Below are 19,887 nucleotides of genomic sequence, written 5' to 3'. Positions count from 1 at the left end.
CCTCGCCGCCCATGTCGTTTCCCCACCGCCCATCACCTTGCATCCTCTTTTTCTTCTGTATTTTCCCCTTCACTCATCGACCGAGACAAGAAGTCTTTGATGGTAGGTTGTGATCCCATCAGAAGATTTAAAACTTTCAGGGTGGTCCCATGTCTCTATATCATGCTATGAGCAATAAGTATTAATCTTGCTCGATGCTTATGAAACTATTTGATAGTCAGATATGGTTTGAGCCACTAGTCACTTAATAAAATACCAAAAAAAAAAAAAATCAACATCACATGACATACAAATATAGGCAAAATCCAAAGCATACTTGTCTCAGGCAGCTTGTTGCATGGTCAATATTCCCTACTGCATCAGATTATTTGATGGTCTAGTAATGATATATTTAGTTGCAAATAAAATTTATTTATAATACTTATTGTCTCTAAAAAAATTTAAAATTTTGTTCATAACTTCCTTGCAACAAAACATATCCTAAAACATCAAATCAAATTCCCTTCCAATTCAGCTAAGGTTGCCGGTGAGTGAGACGCTGACAATAACATAATTGACAGGTCCAAAATACACTCTTGCTAATAAAGAAGATTTGAATATATATTTGTTGTATTTGATAAGTCCAATTCTAATGATAAGAAAAAGTTAGAAAACTGTAATTAACCAATAAGGGAAGAAAATCATTTTTTTCATAAGGTTATATTTTTCCAAAAGAAAAATTCAGACTTGTTAGACCACTCCTTAGGCTTTTTTTTTTTTTATTTAACTCTTCGCAGGAAAACGGATGTTGATTGCTACAATTCAGTCCAACATTAATCAGAAAATTTATTTATCCCCCGCCTTTGGTCTCCTTTTCCAATTTCTATCACCGCTCCTGTGGAGCTCATCAAACATGGATTTCGTCATCAATAATATCAAAATGGCATGTGGGATTTTTGTATATCATTTTTTATACATGATTTTTAAAAAAAATAGCATTCTAGACTGTTGGTTAATAACGATTTTTTATTCATTACAATTCCAGGCTTGTTTCGAGCAATAAGATTTGGTCCTATGTGATTACTCAAATCCTTTTTCTACATTTTTTATTCTCTGCCTACGATTCGTCTCATCGAATATTCTTTACCTGTTAGGAAAAAAAAAGGGAAAAAAGATCAATAAATATTTACTGCCGCATAATTAAGTGTTTGTACATGTCGACATATGAACATTATCTATCTGAATTCAACTGCATGTAGATGCAAATGACTAAGTCAAGGAATATCAGATGGATGGTCTGATCAAATCAATAAAGAAATATTCGATTACAATTTCTTAGCATCAAATTCCCCTTACTTAAATGAAGTAATAAATACACTTTCATTCTCCATATTCATTGTACAATCAACAGGCATGTACTGATGTTGGCATACTGGATACAAATAAGCGAAGCACTGATGGCCAGGATCTCCATTTGATTAAAAACTTAATTTTATTATTTTTGTAACTTGATCTCCGACTTCTAGCTGGTGCACCGCACTTGATTCTCTTCTTTAAAAGAGAACTAAACCACGCAGGGTATAACTTGATGTATTGTCTATGCATCTTTCTGCAATGCAACACATAAATTGAAATCAATGTTTACACAAAAAACACCAAATACATCATAAAGTTTATTCAAGAGTATGAATGTTCGGAGAGCTATGCTCTACTTATGAAAGGGTCACAACATGAATGATCTAATTACTTTTTCGTTGAAACAAACCGTTGTTTGCTGCTGATGGAAGAAGAGTTCGTCGACAAATTTTGTTTACCCTGATTAGAAAATACACAAACTGATGATTGACTATGCCTAAAAATTGGCAAAATGTAATGACTACCACAAACATAGACTCGGATTTTGCACTCACAAAGTTTGAAAATTTTAAACCATCCCCTTGATAAAGCAATTGAAAAATGGAGTGCTAAAAATATATATGTCAATTTAAGTCATGGCAACCTCTCTACATCAACAGTTTCTACTTGGTTTTGCCAACCACCACAATTTGCGTCGAACCCAACTCCTACCCAAGGCTCCCAAAGAAACTTCTATTTTGTACTTGCAAGCATGCATCTACATATAGGAGTAAAAAGAGGACTTTACACCCATTTCAAAACTCAAAGTTGGGAATTTAAGAAATGCGAAGCTTGATTGTTGCATGTGATTTAATCGCATGTTTCGGTTAACCCTTGCCTATGCATCAAGTCATTTTACAATTTACGTAGGCACGTGAAATTCTGAATTAGAATATTCAGAAATTCAGCATCGAATGTACAGAAATGGCATAGTTCACCATGAAAGCCTACTCCAATGCTTTCTTAGTTCAACAAAGGTTTTAATACCGAACACTGCCCAAAGTACGACTCCTACAAATACAAAATAGTTGACCATTGTCAGGCTCAGCTTGCCTCTCAAAAATGGATCCCCCATTGACTAAAAATTTTACTCCATTATTTACCATAAAACCATAAATCTTCTAAAACAAAACTACATGGTGCAACATGAAAGCCTGCTAAGATACTTTCTTAGTTAAAACAATAACCTAACAAAGGTTTTAATTCTGGATACTGCCCAAAGTAGGACACCTGCAAATACTAAATAGCTGAACATTGCCGGGCTCGACTTTCCTCTCAAAAGCATATCTCTAATTGACTAAATATTTTACTCCATAATTTACCAAAAACTATAATTCTTCTAAAACATAACAAATCTCGTTCTCCAAAAATGGTTGAATAAACTCATCTTTATACAAATGCTCCTCACAGGTATGAAATCAGCATGTCCAGCTGCTTCATCGATATTTGTTATATGATAGCAGTAACTCCCTTAAGATCTGAACCTACTATACCACCACAATAAGATGACCAACAGCAAAAAAGTTGCATACAAAGGAAAAGGAAAGTGAGTACCCCGTGAAAGAATGACAAAAGGCATATAAATTTGGAGCAAGAAATGATGGATTAAAAAATTTAATCATATAAATGGACTCAGAACACTTAATCAAAAGACTAATCCAAACTGCACTAAAATTTAGTAAAGGTTGCCTTAAATTAATTTCTAGAAAATTCAAAAATCCAAGGACTTGTTTGGTTCGCGGGAAAAGAAGGGGAGAAAGTGTGGTCAATGGAAAATTAAAGAAACACCTCTTGTTTGGTTAGAGTTTTCAAAAAAGAGAGATAGAAAAGTAGCATTTGTATGGAAATAACATTCCCATATTCCGTGGGAAAGAAAAACCCTAAGGAACATAGAAAAGCTATTTTTCCACCGGTTGAAAATTGGGATTCTTTTTTTTTCTAAAACTACCCTTAAGCCATCAAAATCCATTAGATAAGGGATTTCCCTTTATTACGAGTATAATAGATATTTCACACAACTTTCATACAAAAGTAGATGCTCAACCAAATATAGGCCAATCTAGAATGTACCACTTTTCCATGGTCAACCAAACATGTTAAAACCATTTTTCCAAGAATCATATATTCCCAGGAATTGGCTTTCCAGAAAAAAATATTCCGGTGAGGAACAAACCAAACGATCCTAAAAGGCATAAGTTTACCTCTCGACGCAGCTCTCTAAAATATGAGAAATCTAGTAGATTGCTTTCCCCATCCCCACTTCTCCCTAAAACAATGCTGTGAATGCATAAAAGTTGAATATGAGTTTTACCACGAACCTTGCATAGAATCAAATGGACATAATCATTGTTCCACATATGGAACTTAATTTAAATTTCATTAACATGATGACTGGTATAACTATAAAAACAGTCAGCTTTCTAATTTTAACATGATTCATAACTTACATCTAATGATTCATAGCATCGATAAGCAAGAATGTATAACTTTGTGTGCAAGAATCCAAAGAGTGTCATATTACTACAGGAGTTAAAAATATTCTAAGGCTAAATTATACTGCTAACTTACAGTAAATTGAGGCTGGCATCTGAAAGAAGCAGGTCTTCATGACTTGTCCCAGCTTGATGATCATGATTCTTCTGTGTTAACCACTAGTCCAGCTTCTGTAATGATACGGAAGAACTTCAGTCGTTACCAACTCTCAATCACATAACCAATTTTCATGACAATGAGGTTTAGCCTTCATATTCAAAGGAAGCTAATCGAATCTGAAAGCCTAAATATGATTCTGTTGAGGTCATTGAACCTTCAAATTTTGAACATTGCAAATTCCAAGGTGAATTGGTTCCCAAAATGGTCTGCTTATTAATAGCCAAAATAATCCTGATTCCTAAGTTTCCAGTAACTTTTCAGGAGACAGCCAGATAATGGCAATCATTCCACCAATTTGGTGAAAACAAGTGACAAAGAATGGTCTATGATACATTTGATTGATGCAATCCTCAATAATACATTTTTGTTATCAGGAAAGGACCTTGCATAATTCCACTATAATGTTACAAATCAACCTCCTTCTTTACACCTATGTAGCATAAAACTATTCATGTGCTCATATACTCGACCTGCCTCTTTGTAATATCCTTTCCTCCTCAAAGCTTTGAATAATGAATTATACATAGAATAGCGGCTCACCAGACCCTTCATGGTCATTTTCTCATAGTTCTCAAATGCTTCTGCCAGTTTTCCCCTTCTGCACAGCAGTTTTATGAGAATGTGAAATGGCACGTGATCAAGAGCTAATCCAGATTTCTGTACTTTGCTAAACAGCTCTTCAGCTTCCTGGAATTTTCTCTTTAAACAAAGGCCCTTGATCAACTCAGTGTAAGAGATAATATCAGGCTGGTAACCTTTTTTCAACATTTCATGGAGCAATTGGCGAGCAAAATAGATGTAACCACTATCACATGCACCGGCAATCAATAAGTTATACGTAACAACATCAGGAAAAAGCCCACGAGCAAGAATCTCCTGCTTCAGCATCAGAGCATAAACTATGTTTCCTCCTTTTATTTGAGCATTTATCAATGCATTGTACGTGAAGACATTTGGTTCCACACCCATTGCTACCATCATATCTCTAACTGTGTAAGCACCGGTAACATCTCCAAATCTCCCATAGCCATTAATGATAAGATTCCAGATTAGAGGCTCTGGGACCATGGAATCTCTTAACATCTTTTGCAAGAACTCTGAAGCCTGTAGGATGTGCCCTTGTAGGCAAAGACCTTGAATGACCAATTTGTATGAGATTTGATCAGGTAGAACACCAACAAGAAGCATCCTGCTGTGAATATCACAAGCCTCATCCATTTTCCCTTTCTTAGATAGACCGCTTAAAAGAGTGTTATAGGTCACAAGATCTGGAACAAAACCCTTTTTGTGCATTTCACAGACATATCTGTAAGCAAGCTTTAAATCCTGCACCAAACAGAACCCATTAATGATTACATTATATGCAATTCGATCAATTCTAATACCTTTCCTAGACATTCCATTCCAATGCTCAAGTGCTTGGATGATATCTCCCTTCCTAAAACATCCATTTATCAGTATTGTTGAAGAAATTAAATCTGAAGCACCATGCTCCTCCAATATATCTGCAAGAAGTTTCTTTGCACTATCCAAAAGACCTCGATTGCAGAGGGCAAGAATTAATATATTGCAAGTAACTATATTCGGTCTAATTCCACTTTGTGCCATTGAAGAAACAAGATTAAGAGCTCTGTCTACACTGTCCCAGCGACAATATGCATCAACTAAAGTATTGTATGTTACAGCATTTGGGGGCACGCCAACATCCGACATCAGTTCAAGAAGCCAGGTTGCAGTTGACAAGTCACCCATCTTACAGAGTCCATTCATGAGGAAATTATAAGTGTGAAGATCTGGAACAGCATTTTTCCTGAGTAATTCAGAGTGAAGCTGCATGGCTACTCCAATCCTTCCTTCAGCACATAATTCCCTAATCAATGCATAATCACTGTCAAAATCAAGTTCAGCAGTACCCTCTAAACTCATAATACTAGCAACTCCTTTGTACAGGCTACATCTCCCAGCAATGGCAATGCTTTCCCTGCAAATACATCATACCAGAGTGAAAAAGTAAATTAGATATCAGTATTCCTGCACATAAAGTTATTTAGAACTTCAAATCCTGACCGAGCATTGTGATTGTCCCTAATTTCTAACTACATATTGGAATCCATTAGCAAAAGCCAGAAATCTTATCGTGCAGTGAAACTTTATGTCACATAGAAGCATACAAAATTGCAAACACTAAGCTTATTCATTGCAAGTAAAAGTTTGGTTTCATTCCATGAAGCATACAGAATTACTGATTTCAATCAGCTAAACATATAAACCAACCTTAACTTCTTCAATCGCTCCATAGTGTCAACGAGGACGGTATCCAACACATTGAAAACAGAACGTGGATCGCTGTCATCATTGTAGTTATCATGCCTACCCTGCTTGAAGAACCAGTCTTGCACATTGATGGGGTATGGCTCCTCGACAGTTAGTCCTGGGCTTTTGACCATCAATGGCGGCTGCCCATCAGATCTACGACAACCCATATATCAAATAGTAATGAAAAAAAAATAATGATAACTAAATTCAACAAGAAAGCTGATGCTGTATCAATTCAAATCAAATAAAGGAGCAATTTTTCGACTGAAACCAAAAAGAAACGCATCAATAACAACAATAGACCACATTCGGGGTCAAGTTTAGCAAATCAAGGATTGTAACAGTGGAATCAAAGAGAAAGGATACCTCTGATAGTCGTCGGGTTGTGATATCTGGGAGAAGATTCCGGAGAAGAAATCGCCGATGCCCCTGATAAGAGGAACGGTGCGGATATCGGAGCAGAGGATCCGGATGAAGTGCTGGAATTCTTCCCCGGCGGCAATAGACTGAGACGTTTAGGGGGCGTGAGAAATCGGAAAAATTGGCATAAAAAGTGGGGGAAAATGGAGAAGAGGAGGGAAGAGAAGGAGCTCACCAACATTTGATGGAGGAATTTCCCTCTATTTTTTTTTCCCTTGGATTTGATCTTTGGTGCGATTGGTTCACGGCGGAAGGGAAGGGACGGGGAGAGCCGCCCAAAACCCTAACCCTAGGGAGGGAAACAATGGGGGCATGAAGAAAAAATTAAAAAAATAATAGGGGTGTGATTGGTATTTAAAAAAAAAAAAATTATAGGGGTGTAACCCGTGTAAGTGGTGTTTTTGTAAAAAAAAATTAGGGGCATTCCGAGAATTGAACTCGGGACCTCTCGCACCCTAAGCGAGAATCATACCACTAGACCAAATGCCCGCTTGTGGCGATTTTTTACTACATATAAATAGTTATCTCTAACATATAAGTACAAGAATACGCCTAAACTAAATAAACAAGGTGTCTATAAAAATATTTGCTATTTATGCATATGGAACATGGTTTGAAATAATGCATCGTCACATTATTACGCCCCCAGCAAAAATGCTACATATTGACCGTTGTGATGATTATAACGGCTGTTATTTGTCTCCAATAGTAACTCTTTGAATTTTTAATATTAAAATAATTACTGAAATAATGACTGGTGTTACAGTGCTATAATAGAAAAATAATGGATAATAATAAAAAATAAAGTTTTTTAAATTTTTTAATTAGATAAGATAATATTTTTTATGGCCAAACAACCATTTTTGGAAGAAATTAAAAAAACACAGACTAATGGCAACTTTGTTGGGCCTCTTGCTTCTCTCCAGTTGCATGCATCTCTTTGAGGAGTTCCATTGCCTCCAGATGCCAGTTGCCCTGTAATCATGCAGCTCTAAGAAATCACATCTCCTTCCGCCATTAGATCATAGCAGATTCCAAGATAGCACATTCCTCGCCGGCATCTCGTCAAACAACTTCCTTGCGAGCGGCAACAACCACCCTTGGCGAGGACGGGGGAGAAGGTGAAGTGGTCGAGGAGGGATCGCCGTCGTGGCAGAGGAAGCAGAAGGCGGCGGACCAGGCGGGGTGGAGGCGCAGATAAGAACGCAGTAGAGGAAGGTGGTGGAGACGGTCAGGGACAAGGCGGAAGTAGAGGCGGGAACGGGGTGGGTGGTCAGTGGCGAGGGCAAGCAGCTCGACGAGGCGGCTGAGGGGAAGGGAGTGGAAGATGATGCCGGCGACGACGATGCGGGTGAAGGGAGGGACCGGGTCGTATCTTTCGCGCGAAAAAGGTTTCATCTTCCTTCGCGTGAACCCACCGCCGGATCTTGTCGCTTTGAGATGCGTGGAGGTGATGCATAAAAGTTCCGTATACTTTAAGAGCTGTGCCGATCGTGATCTAACAGTCGTATCCTTTGCGCACGGTGGAGATAGTTGCCACGTCATCGCTGCCACGACTTCGAGGGTGGAGACTATCATGTCGAGGGTTATTGATCACTACTCTAGCGTGAAAAGAGCCAATAGAATCAAGAGTGAAGGGATAGAGACTTCTAGTGTGTCCAAAGAACCTCTCCAAAATATTGGGTGACATAGCTGACGACCCAATCAATGACCATGTTCGCCTTCCAATATGCATACATAGCCTAGAAGGTGCTACAATGCCCCACCATCTTGCAGATGTCGCAGAACAAAGAGTTTTCATCCCCTCCGCCCCTCATCTTGTATTCAATTAATCACCATAACAGAGTCTCCCTTAAGGAGGATGCGCTTCGCCTTCAGCATCCATCTCGTATAAGTAATATCTTTTCATGCTTGGCTCGTTACACACAATTGTAGAATTATTGGATTTTTTTTAATATTAGAGTAAGTAGGATACTGTAGCAATATCATAAGGTTGATTAGTTATCATATGTTTGTAACCTATAATGCTGTCTAATAGAGATGAACAGCCGGACCACTAGTGAAATAACTGCATGACGTTGCTAATCAAAACTTCTAAAGTTTTGGATCCAGACATTTCTTGCAGAAATTTGGAGGAGCCAAAGTATATTTTTTTAAAAGGAAAAAAAAAAAATCTGCTTTGTAACGTTTCAGACCTTGCATCATGCAATGAGTGTAGAGTGACTTATTAGTAAAGAAGCAAGGATCTGATTCCCTTATGTCACCAGGGTAATTCTACAGTTGATTTGTTTGGTAAACCTAATAATCTCACAGGTGCTGGATGGCTCATCTTTCATCAAAAAGTGATCTAAAGTGGAAGCCTGCCTGCTTGAGTGGACCCTAAAGTGATTTCGTTAATAGTGGCGTGTTGAGGCTAATGGGAGAAGATGGTGATTCCTGGACCAAACTTGCGAAATGCAAAGATATAACCAAATGACTTCCAAGTGCACATTATCAAATGTGAGTAGATATTGTCATCTGTTGTTTGGCGAGCATAATTGGTCAAAAAGATAAAAAGAAAGAATTTGCCAAAGACTTGTACATGTACCTACTTTATTTAGATGCTTATTTTATGATCAGATTTGTGCTTTTACATATGTATGCGCGCTTAATTTATATTATGTGCAAGTAGGCAAGTAGGCCAATGCTGTCCACGCATAATCTGAATCATAAAATTCTCCTCTTCTTTTTCTTTTTTTTTTTGCTAAGACGGATGGATCATACTTCAGCCCACAGGATATTACCAGGATATTACCAGAGTGACTGGCTGCATAAGCAGCCATCCAGTCCGTAGCTTTATTAGTTTCACGAAAAGCATACTTAGCCTGTAAAACCCAATAAAATTCTCCTTCAATCACTAGGCAACAATGGAATACATTGGGTGCTATATCAGGTAATTAGCACTGGTGTGCTTCGTGTTTCGTGTAGACCCTACATGCACATTTATATTTAGCAACACTGTAGTATTCTTTTCGAGAAAGAGATTCTTTCTAACTTTAATGTGACTTCAAATTTTTTGAGGAGTCAACAACTTGGTCTCCGCAAACCATGGTCGCCATGAAAACCATGGAGAATAAAGCTTAACATGAAGAAAGTTCCTTTTTTTCCCCTCGCGGCATCTAATTCCTTCCTTCCTGCAATCATTTTCTATAGTTAAGGCCGGGCTAGTTAGATGGAAACCAGGTGCCAACGTTAGAATTTAATTCCCTATAAGATATTGGGACTTGATGATGGATAAGTCTTCTTAGCCACCCACATGTATCACATATTCTGGCATGGCTCCTGCGTTCATTAATTGTTAATTGAAATTGACTCAATAGGATAATTGAATAGAAAAGATTGTACAGCAACAGCCAGGATGAGGCTTTTCTCATGGATGTTGCAATTTGATCATTGTGGCAAAAGAACATAACAACACTCTCATGCTAGGAATGAGATACCCTTGCTAATTAATAAATGTAAAAATAATGATATGATATTTTGGGATTAACATATTAACCTGAAACTTTTCTTTATATGCTGTCATGTTAAAGTCTGTCTCGATGCATCTTGATTGCAGCTAACAAGCAAGCCACTCTCACCTTAGGATTTTACTATGAAAAATAATTTTCATACAATACTTAGAGATATCTAAATTTGTGCTTGTGTATATCTATGTATATAAAACTTAGCATGGGTTGATTTAGACCTCTAAAACGGAGTCATTAAAAAACAAAAGGCTATGTTTGTATGTAAATTATAATCCACTTCTCAACATGTAATTAATGCACAAATTACCAAAACGAGCCAACTTATTGGAGCTTTTCCAAAAAAAAGGTTCATCTCTTTGGATCCTTCGTTCTCATCAAAAAGAAAAGTTGAAGCTACTATTATTATAGTTTAGAATCCGGCATAATCTCACCTATTATTATATATACGATATTAGATATCATAGCTGCCACATATTACATGCATAATTTTGGTATAATATCATGGTTGCCATATATTGCATGCACAATCTTAATATATCAGCTCAAATCAATCTCCAAAAATCATTAGATCTGATTGTTATATTCAAAATTAGTATTTATATTAAATCATAAGATTTTACTATTGTATTATACTATATATGATATCTAGTATTTTTTCCATAATCATAGAATTTTATTGTTGTATTCTACTATATCTCGGGTGCTATGAACATTTCAAGAAATTCAATGCTAAACCGCGATGAACTTTCACCACCACAACTAAATCAATCAGTTATCAGCCTAAATAAACCAAGCCTAGCTAGGTTTTAGTTTTATCAGAAGCACTTGATTTATGTAATCTTGATGTAATGGTTAAGGGTGGACCCAAGTGTGCGAAGCACGTGAGTATTAAAAAATAATAATTAAAATTTTTTTTGTAGTGAATCTAATCAATATATAATCCTATACACGGTGTGTGGAGGATTCACATGGTGAAATAAATCTCAGGAGACAGAAAAGATTTATGCTTATCTTAATCTTATACTTCTCCTAATCAATCTATAATCATTAACATAGGATGCGTAGGACTCGCGAGCTAAATTACCAGAAACAGAGAAGAGAGAGTTTGAAAAAGATCGGGAGAATCCCGCTACAACTTCCCCCCTCCTTTCCTTTTTCTCATTCCTAACAGAAGTCGGATAAACCCCGCCCCTCCCTCTATAAACACCCCCCCTCCCTCTCCATAGCCTCTGCACTCCTTCCTCGTGGCTCCCTAACTCTCTTTCTCTTCTCTCTCACGATGTCTAAGGTTTTGGTCTTCTCTCTCCTCTCTCTCAGGTAACTAAAAGCCACTGGTAGTTGTTGCACCTTAACTCGTTGTTCTCTTCTCTTTTCTTAATCTTTTTATATGTTGTTTTGCAGCCGGAGGTGTCACAGTGCGGCGGCGGCGAGTGCACGTGCCGTTCCTGGGGTGGCGAGGAGGGCGGCGGCTGCGGCGGAGACGGCGGCAATGGAGTCTGGTGGACCGGCTAAGGAGGAGATATTCTGGATGAGAGACCCCAAGACTGGTTGCTGGATCCCTGAAAACCGGTTCGATGAAGTCGATGCAGCGGAGCTCCGAGCTCGATATCTTCCAAAGAAAAATTGAGAATATATTTAATAGACATATAAAAAGATCTGCATAATCTCTCTGTCTCTCTCTCTATCTCTTTATCTTTCCTTTTACGCTTTTTATATCAATGAAGAATTATTAAAAGGTAGTAAAAGCTGTGTTCTCTGAGAATTTTGGGACTTGATGATCACTTATTTGGCAGTTCATTATGTTATATTGTATATATATATATATATATATATATATATATATATATATATATATATATATATATATATATATATATATATATATATATATATATATATATATATATTATTTATCGATCTTTTTGGGGATTTTGGCTCGAATATTTGGAGTCATGAGTCGACGTATCGGCTCTGGATGAAGTGGAAAAGGAGGGTATTTTCTTGATCCTTTGCATGAAAGGGCCGGAGAATGGATTTGACCTTTTTTTGGCCTTTCCGCTGGATTGGGCGGTCCCGAAAGTAGGATTCGAAAGGAAACAATGCGTAGATTTCGTTGAGAAGATCGTGCGTACCTCTGTCTTCATCAATTTTATTTCCGTTAATATATCGTAGACTTCTTGGAGAAGATAGCGCATACCCCCTTTTTTTTTTCATCAATTGCTTCACCAATTTAATATTCCTCGTTATTGCACCTTTTTTCATCATTCCCACGAATCTAATGCTTGTGACAATTTGGAGTAATGTATCTAGAAATATGTGATAATTTTATTTTTTTTGGTAGAGAAAATATTGTTTGGAATAATAGATCTAGAAATAAGTGGCGATTCTTTACTAGCATTGTTTGTGAATGGCTTTTTTTTTTGCTGTACATCGAATACTAATATATCCAAATTCATATTTATTTTATGTGATAATTATATATATAAATATAGATATTTTATTTTATTTGAAGGTATAGATATGGCTATAGATGTTAATTTAATATAAAAATTCATATATTTTGAACAGATATGGATACAAAAGAAGAGACCGAAGTATCAATAAAAAAATTGATACATGCCAAATAATTAAATTTTATGATGATATAGCCCAAATTTTTTTTTTGGTAAAAATAAAAAGTAGAAGATAAATTAAGTTAATAGCATGAGAAACTATACCGTACACTTAGTGCATCACCCTATATAGCTAAAGAACTTTGATATTTGAAATATACCTAAAAAGCGAGGAAAATATTATAGTAGATAATCAAACAAGAAAACTTCCAAGCAAGATCTAATCTAGATAGTCTGGACTTCTGTTAATTGACAGCCTTAGATCCATTTGATGTGGAACACTTATTCTTTTTTTTCGAGGTTGGCTATATTAATGAGCCCTAGAATAAATACATCGATCAACGTCCGCCAAAATCAAATCATGGAGCTGCTGAGGTAGCTGCTTTGTTATATAAAATGCCGCCCAACCATATGCTGGATAATAGATGCACAGAGCAATGAGTGCCTAAGTATTGGCCATGATATCATTGTTCTGGAGTCACCTTCTAGAATTTTAAGAGCTGATTTGTGCTATTTAATTTGAACAGCCCTTAAATTGCCTGCTTCGGAGTATTGCAGCCAATAGTTGTTAGCCAGCTGGTTAGCACCTTTTTTTTTCTTAGAAAAAAAGGTCTTATGCTCAGATGTGAGTGGATGAATAACTATTATATTTTCTGGAGAAAAAATATAATTAACTTTCGTAGGTTCCAACTTTGAGTTTAAATTTCCTTTTTCTCTCTTGTTATTATAGATGGAATTTGATCGACAGTCTCTAGGTGAATCTTTTTTTTTTTTGAGGTAAATAGATGAAGTCCAATCGATTCACTAAGGAAATAAACGAACAACAAAAGTACAAGTACAGTAGAAGGGTGTCTACCAGTCCTCACCTTATATTAGACTTTTACATCAATAGATTGAGGAGAGGTGTCAACTTTCTACATTGTTGGTCATTGCAGCTGCTAGTCCTCTAGCTGAATCTTTTTTAACTTTAACATCTCTCAATTTCCCTTTTTTTCCTTAAAAAAAAAAATAGAGCTCCAAATTTCCATTTCTGATTCTTTTCATATCTCCCGGGTTTTTTTTGTTTTCGTTTTGGGTAGGAGAGCAAATTGATGACTCCCTCCCCCCCCCTTTATTAGAAAATAAGAAATAGCTTAAACTACAAGTCAAGAGTCCAAAATAATACTTTTTTATGCTTCTTTATCAAAGCGATGATACTTAAGAAAACTTAGGGGGTGCAATCGAGCCAAGCTGAATCAAGTAATGACCTTTGAACAAATTAGGGGTCCTACTGCTTTGTTTTAAGCTGGCTTGTCCATTTTCTCTCCAAGATCAACAAGTGCTCTTGTTCAATCACTAAATATGTAAATGCATTTATCTATAAGTTCTTTCTAAAACATATGCATACTTCAGCTCCTGACATTCTTTCTCTCTGTATTTACTGAATCTATAATTTCGCAAATGCTTGTGTACAAAGAAGTAAAACCAAAAAAATTGGGAATTAACACACATTCCTCGGATTCTGTGTCTCCAGTATAGATTTGCTGATAAATAGGTTGAGAATATCATCACTTGGTTACGAATCGGGAACTTGCCCCAGTGTATGTAAGAAGGGGAAGGATGCTAACCAAGAGAGCCAAATCCCATTAACTAGAATGTTGAATCTATGCATCAAAAAATGTATATATTAATGAAAACTTTTGCTAACAATTTGGGAGTGTAAAATCTGATAAATAGATCCAAGCTAAATAGATTTTTAAATCCTGCATGTTAATTGTAAATATACATAGACATGCCAATGAAATAAATACCAACCAGAGCCTTCCCTGAATATTCTTCAACCCAAACCTTGTTGAAAGCAGGATTTAAACTCAAACTTCTGGCACAAGTTAAAGCTTGGCAGCTTCTACGTAGTTAAAACTTACTCTCTCTGAGGGTAAGGGAGGTCAAAAAAGCCACCCGCTTTTATTGCAAACTAGGGAAGAAAGAGTACAGCAGGGGGTCACCTTCTATTCGATGAGGGACCTAGAAAAAAAAAAGACAGGAAAACATACGGTAAGCATCACCAGTGGTCTGCTGCAAGAGATATAGATTGGAAGGAGTAGGCGCAGTGTTCAGAAGATATTTCCAGCTAAAGAAAGAGAAGAGGATCTGTTTAGAAACTTCAGATGTCGGATTGAAGTGCGATGCTTTAGAACAGCTTCCGAAGCAGATGGATGGATGGAGTGTGAAGTATCTGAAAGAGAACAGCTACTATACTTCAGAGAACGGATAACAGATAGAAGAAGCAACTATATCCCAGCTCTGCGTAGGCTCCCCCATACTCTAGTAGTCCCTCTCAGTGTCCTTGTCCCTGTTCCCGCCCACTGCATATGCGGCCATCGTCATTCTCTTCTTCTTCTTCTTCTTCTTCTTCTTCTTCCTCCTCCTCCTCCATCCCCGCTGCTATGTTGGACGAAAGATCGTCGTCTATCCATTGACTCTGATCACCACCTTGCGATTTGATCAAGGTACTCGATCTGATGATCGGGATGTGCTCGACCTTCCCCCTGTCTGTCCCCTTATGCCTCCTCAGCTTGCTGACAAATTCCTCATGCATTCCAAGCAAGTGAAGCTCCTTGAGACTTGAGAGGTGTTCAATACCTGATGGAACTTGCTCCAATGCCCCGCAATACCAGATCGACAGATATCCAAGTGCTGGCATTGCTCCCTCGGCCACTGTCACCGACTCCAACCTATTCAACATGGAAAGATGTAATATCTTGAGCTGTTTGAATCCTCCACTGGTAGAACATAGATGCCTGCCGGCAAACGCTTCAGTGAGGGAGAGAAGCGTTAGATTCGGTAGGCCTTGAAAGGCATCAAACAGGTCCTCCCTCGACCTAGATCCCATGAGGACTATATTCACAACGGAGTGAAGCGATTGAGCCCAAGTTGGCAGCTTCCCCAGCGGCCCTGCTAGAAATAGATGCTCGAGAAGCCGAGGAGGAGAGGACAAGGATTGCAGATCGAGAGGCTCATCGGTACCCACCGAGTGAAGAACCAGGGAGCGTAAGTAGCTCATTTTTTCGATAGCAGCACACAGCTGCTCCCCATCTTCTCTCCTGATGCATCTAACGCCCAATTTCCTCAGCTGCGTCAAATTCCGCAGCTCCCCCACCACGCCATCGCCGTGGCCAATGTCGAACAGAGCCAGCTCCACCAGGTCTCTCAATCGCCCGACTCCAGGGGGAACCGTCACGCTCGGCCGCGCCGCGAATTTGTACCATGCTGCATGCATAGCGTCTCTCGATTTTGGACTGGAGGAGGTCGGACAGGGGACAAGCAGATGGCGCAGACGGTGGAGATTGATGACCTCGGCCGGCAGTCCTCTGATCCGGGTGCCTCGGAGGTCCAGCGTTTCCAGGTTGAGGAGCTTGTCCAGTGACTTTGGTAGACTATCCAAATTAGTATTTCTCAGGCTCAAGTACTTGAGAAGGCGGCAGGAAGTGATCTGATCTGAAAGCCCGCTGACGTTGGTACCTTCCAGATCCAACACTCTCAGCATCACGAATTTGTAAGAGACGTCAGGGGAGGTGCCTAGGGTTGGAGTTCGAGCTCCAATTGCAATAATGAGGGAGCGGAGGCTGGAGTCGCAGTTGGTGCGCCGCAGCAGAGACGCCATGGACTGATACGCTTGCGGACTGCTGCCACGAACTGACAGGCGCCGGATCTTGCGAGACTTTGGCTCCGGTGATGCCGGGCCACGCTGGTTGTTGTTTCCGTTTGCCGGCGGCGTCCCGCCGTGCTGCTCGTGAAGGAGGCTGCAGAAGTTCTGATCCTTGCACTTGCGTTCGAGGATTTCACGCATGAAGCCATGAACGTGGCAAAATTTGGGGCGTCCAAGCGGGCCCAACTCCGACACTTGAACCATACTCCGGTCGGCGAGCTCTTTGAGGTAGTCCATGGCAACCTCCTCCTGCGTCCTGCCCTCGACGTTCCGGACGAATCCCTCGGCCATCCATATCCTCATCAGCCGCGTCTGTTTGATCACCGGGAAGGCGCCGAAGCACAAGAAGCAGGGTTTGAGATGTGCTGGCAGATCATCATAGCCGAGAGACAGGATCTTCCGCACGCTTGTGAGCCGGTTGTTGCTCTGGAGCTCGGGGATGAGGCTGTCGTGTAATCTATTCCATTCGTACAGGGTCGGAGGCTTGTTTGCCAAAAGACCACCCACCGTCACGATGGCAAGAGGCAGCCCCGCGCAGCGATCGACGATGCGCTTGGCTACCTCATCCAGATAAGGCGGGCAGCCGAACCCAGCGTCGTTTCGGAAGGCCCTCCTGCAAAAAAGGCGCCACGCCTCATCTTCTCGCAGATCCGGCAGCAGGTACTCATGGGTGCGGTAGCCACAACTGCCGATGGTGTAAGAGACGATGTTGCGACGCTGCGCGGTTACCATCACCCTGCTGCCATTGCCGGAATCGGGAAATGCGCATGCGATGCGTTCCCAGACCTTATCCTCCCTGACATCGTCGAGAATTATCATGTACTTCTTTTTAAGGAGGAATCGTTTGAGCTTGTTCGCCAGCTGCAGCTCGGTCATAAAACTAAGCCCTTCGGGAAGGACCTGATGACCCTGCTGGAAAAGCAGGGTTATGAGGTACCCGAGGAGCACCCGGGAATCGGACTGCTGGGAGACGCCGATCCAAGCGGTGTATTGGAAGTTCTCCTTCACCCGTTCGTCCTCGAACAGGTTCCAGGCCACGGTGGTCTTACCCAAGCCACCCATGCCGACCACCGAGATGACGGTGAGCTGGCGGTGTTCTCCGAGCAGTAACTCCATCAGCTCGTTCTTCCTCTCCTCCATGCCAACGAGCTGGTCCTCGTCGAAGCAGGGAGCGGCCAATCGGGCATCATTTCGCCTCTGGAAGGAGTCTTGCCCGGTCGACAAGCCCGGCTGCGTCTCGTACCGTGACCTTATATTGTGCAGACGCTCCAACTTCTCTTTGATCGCCTGGATCTCCTTGGCAATTTGGCGGCGCCGCGGTAGCGTCTTCAGGAAGTGGAGAGCTTTGTCCAAGAAACCGTTGCTCCCGTCTTCCTTTGTCTCCGCGGCAATGCTGAGCCTGTAGCTATCGATGCAGTCCTGGGTGTCGTAAGCCAGCTCTCTCACCTCGTCCACCCATTCCTTGTTTCTGCTAGCTTCGCCGGTCGTCAGTAAGGTCAGCATGCCCCCCAGCTCACTCTCCATGCCCTGTACTTCCGCCCGCACGCCTCCCAGGAGATGAGCTTCTTCCGATAGCATCGTCATCACGCTTTCGCGAAGCAAGCTCACCACGCTCAGTGCTATCTCTGCCATCCTCCTCTTCTTTTTCTCCTCTATGTTTCTCTATCACTCTTACCTCTATGCTCTGGATCTGCAATAATGCTTGATAAAAAGGGCCGGCCGCTTCGCTGCAAGCGAGGCTTCCAGCACTGTTAAGTCCTTTTTTTTATTTTTATTTTCTTGACTCCGGTTGACCCCCACCAGGGTAAATCGCGTCGGCTCAGAAAAGCCACGCGAATGAATACCCTCCACAATATTTGATTTTCACAATAGGATGCAATTGGCTTCCATCCACATGGAACCTCCAGTCTATTTTGGTGGCCGGTGCAAGCGAAGATGGCAATAAGTCGCTACCACGACAAAACCCAAGACGGAGGGCGAGTCCTTCTTTCGCGCGAAAGACACGACCCAGTCCCGGATGCAATTATTGCTGCCAGCCACATGGAACCTCCGGTCTATTTTGGTGGCGCGCATGGCAAGTCAGTCATCGCCTCCGGTCTATTTTGGTGGCGCGTATGGCAAACAAGTCATCGCTACCACGGCAAGACCCAGCCACCACCAATTATTCAAAGAAAAAAAAGATAAAAAAATTTCGCCCTATTTGACAAAATTTTTGAAGGACCAAAAAGTATTTTTTTAACTCTTCAAAAATACTTTTAAATGATATAATAATTTTTAATAAACAATCGAAAAACTGTTTTGGTTTGTTAGAAAGCTGAAAATATCTATTAAGGAAAAACTCTATTTTAGAGCTTCACCCCAAAAATATTTTCTGCCCAATATTGGAAAGCTATTTTAATTTTAGTAAAATTTTCTAATAACCAAAACACCTACTAACAAATCTCATTATTACATCTTACATTATATCATATCATATCATATCATAATATATTATACTATAAATATAATATAATATAATAATATATTAGATTATGTAATATTATATTATTACATTATAATAGTATAATATATTACATTATTGTAGTAATACATAATTATAATATAATATATTCTAATATTATATTATAAGCATAATATAACATATTATTACAATCATAACATTATATTATTATAATAATAGTTATATTATGATAATATAATATATAATAATAATATATACTATTAATAATATAACAAGATAATATATTATATTATATTATTATTAAATATATATAATAACATTCTATAATAATATAATATTATTATACCATGCTATTATATAATATATTGTTAGAGTAGATTCTAATATGTTGTATTATATTATAATATTATATTACAATATATTATATTGTAGTAATATTGTACTATTAATAATACAATATTATATCATGTCTTATTATGCTATTGTTGTGGTTCAAATTTGGCCCGAGGGTGACCACGCCGGTGGAGTCGAGGGAGCCGCCGGAGATCGGAAGGAGAAGACGGGAGCCACCTCCTGTGCGATGGCCGCGGACCTGCACAAAACCTCACTGGAGTTTCCGGTGAGGGCCCTCCGACGATCAAGTTAGAGTGGGGTAAATTTAGTCTAGCCGAAAAAGTTCCTTAGAAGTTACCTGACCGAGCTATTTATAGTCTCGATGGAGTGGCCCAGGTGGCTGAGGCACTATCAACCCTCATTATGAGGGGGACGTGGCTCTGAGCCAGATGGCGCGCAGCTTAGGCTGGCTGGTGGCGTGCAGTACTGCCCGTTCTTGAGAGTGGTAGGGTGTTGGCAATC

The 19,887-nt window shown here is 39.6% G+C and overlaps 2 protein-coding genes and 1 non-coding gene across 3 annotated transcripts; all 3 read right to left on the bottom strand.

Annotated features, from left to right (window-relative positions):
• Positions 1–1,251: 1,251 nt before the first annotated feature.
• On the bottom strand, positions 1,252–7,105 carry LOC103702527 (uncharacterized). The gene is made up of 5 exons (XM_088701650.2): positions 6,938–7,105; positions 6,709–6,848; positions 6,301–6,495; positions 3,943–6,007; positions 1,252–1,588 (listed from the first exon to the last, which is right to left on the bottom strand). The coding sequence occupies exons 1-4, from the start codon at positions 6,941–6,943 to the stop codon at positions 4,438–4,440; spliced, it is 1,911 nt and encodes a 636-aa protein (XP_088557776.2). The 5' UTR covers positions 6,944–7,105; the 3' UTR covers positions 1,252–1,588; positions 3,943–4,437.
• Positions 7,106–7,179: 74 nt separating this feature from the next.
• TRNAP-AGG (transfer RNA proline (anticodon AGG)) lies at positions 7,180–7,251 on the bottom strand. Its single transcript has one exon. It is a non-coding gene; the product is annotated as a tRNA-Pro (tRNA).
• Positions 7,252–14,797: 7,546 nt separating this feature from the next.
• Positions 14,798–18,311, bottom strand: LOC103702538 (disease resistance protein RPM1-like). The gene has a single exon (XM_088701646.2). It carries the CDS (start codon positions 18,201–18,203, stop codon positions 15,201–15,203), a length of 3,003 nt encoding a protein of 1,000 aa, XP_088557772.2. The 5' UTR covers positions 18,204–18,311; the 3' UTR covers positions 14,798–15,200.
• Between the last annotated feature and the right edge of the window lie 1,576 nt (positions 18,312–19,887).

This window comes from Phoenix dactylifera, chromosome 7, assembly GCF_051530095.1.
Source record: "Phoenix dactylifera cultivar Ajwa chromosome 7, Ajwa_hap1_PhDact_Kaust_v1.1, whole genome shotgun sequence".
In the NCBI taxonomy this organism is placed as follows: Eukaryota; Viridiplantae; Streptophyta; class Magnoliopsida; order Arecales; family Arecaceae; genus Phoenix; species Phoenix dactylifera.
This window is presented reverse-complemented; position numbering and strand designations above follow the sequence as displayed.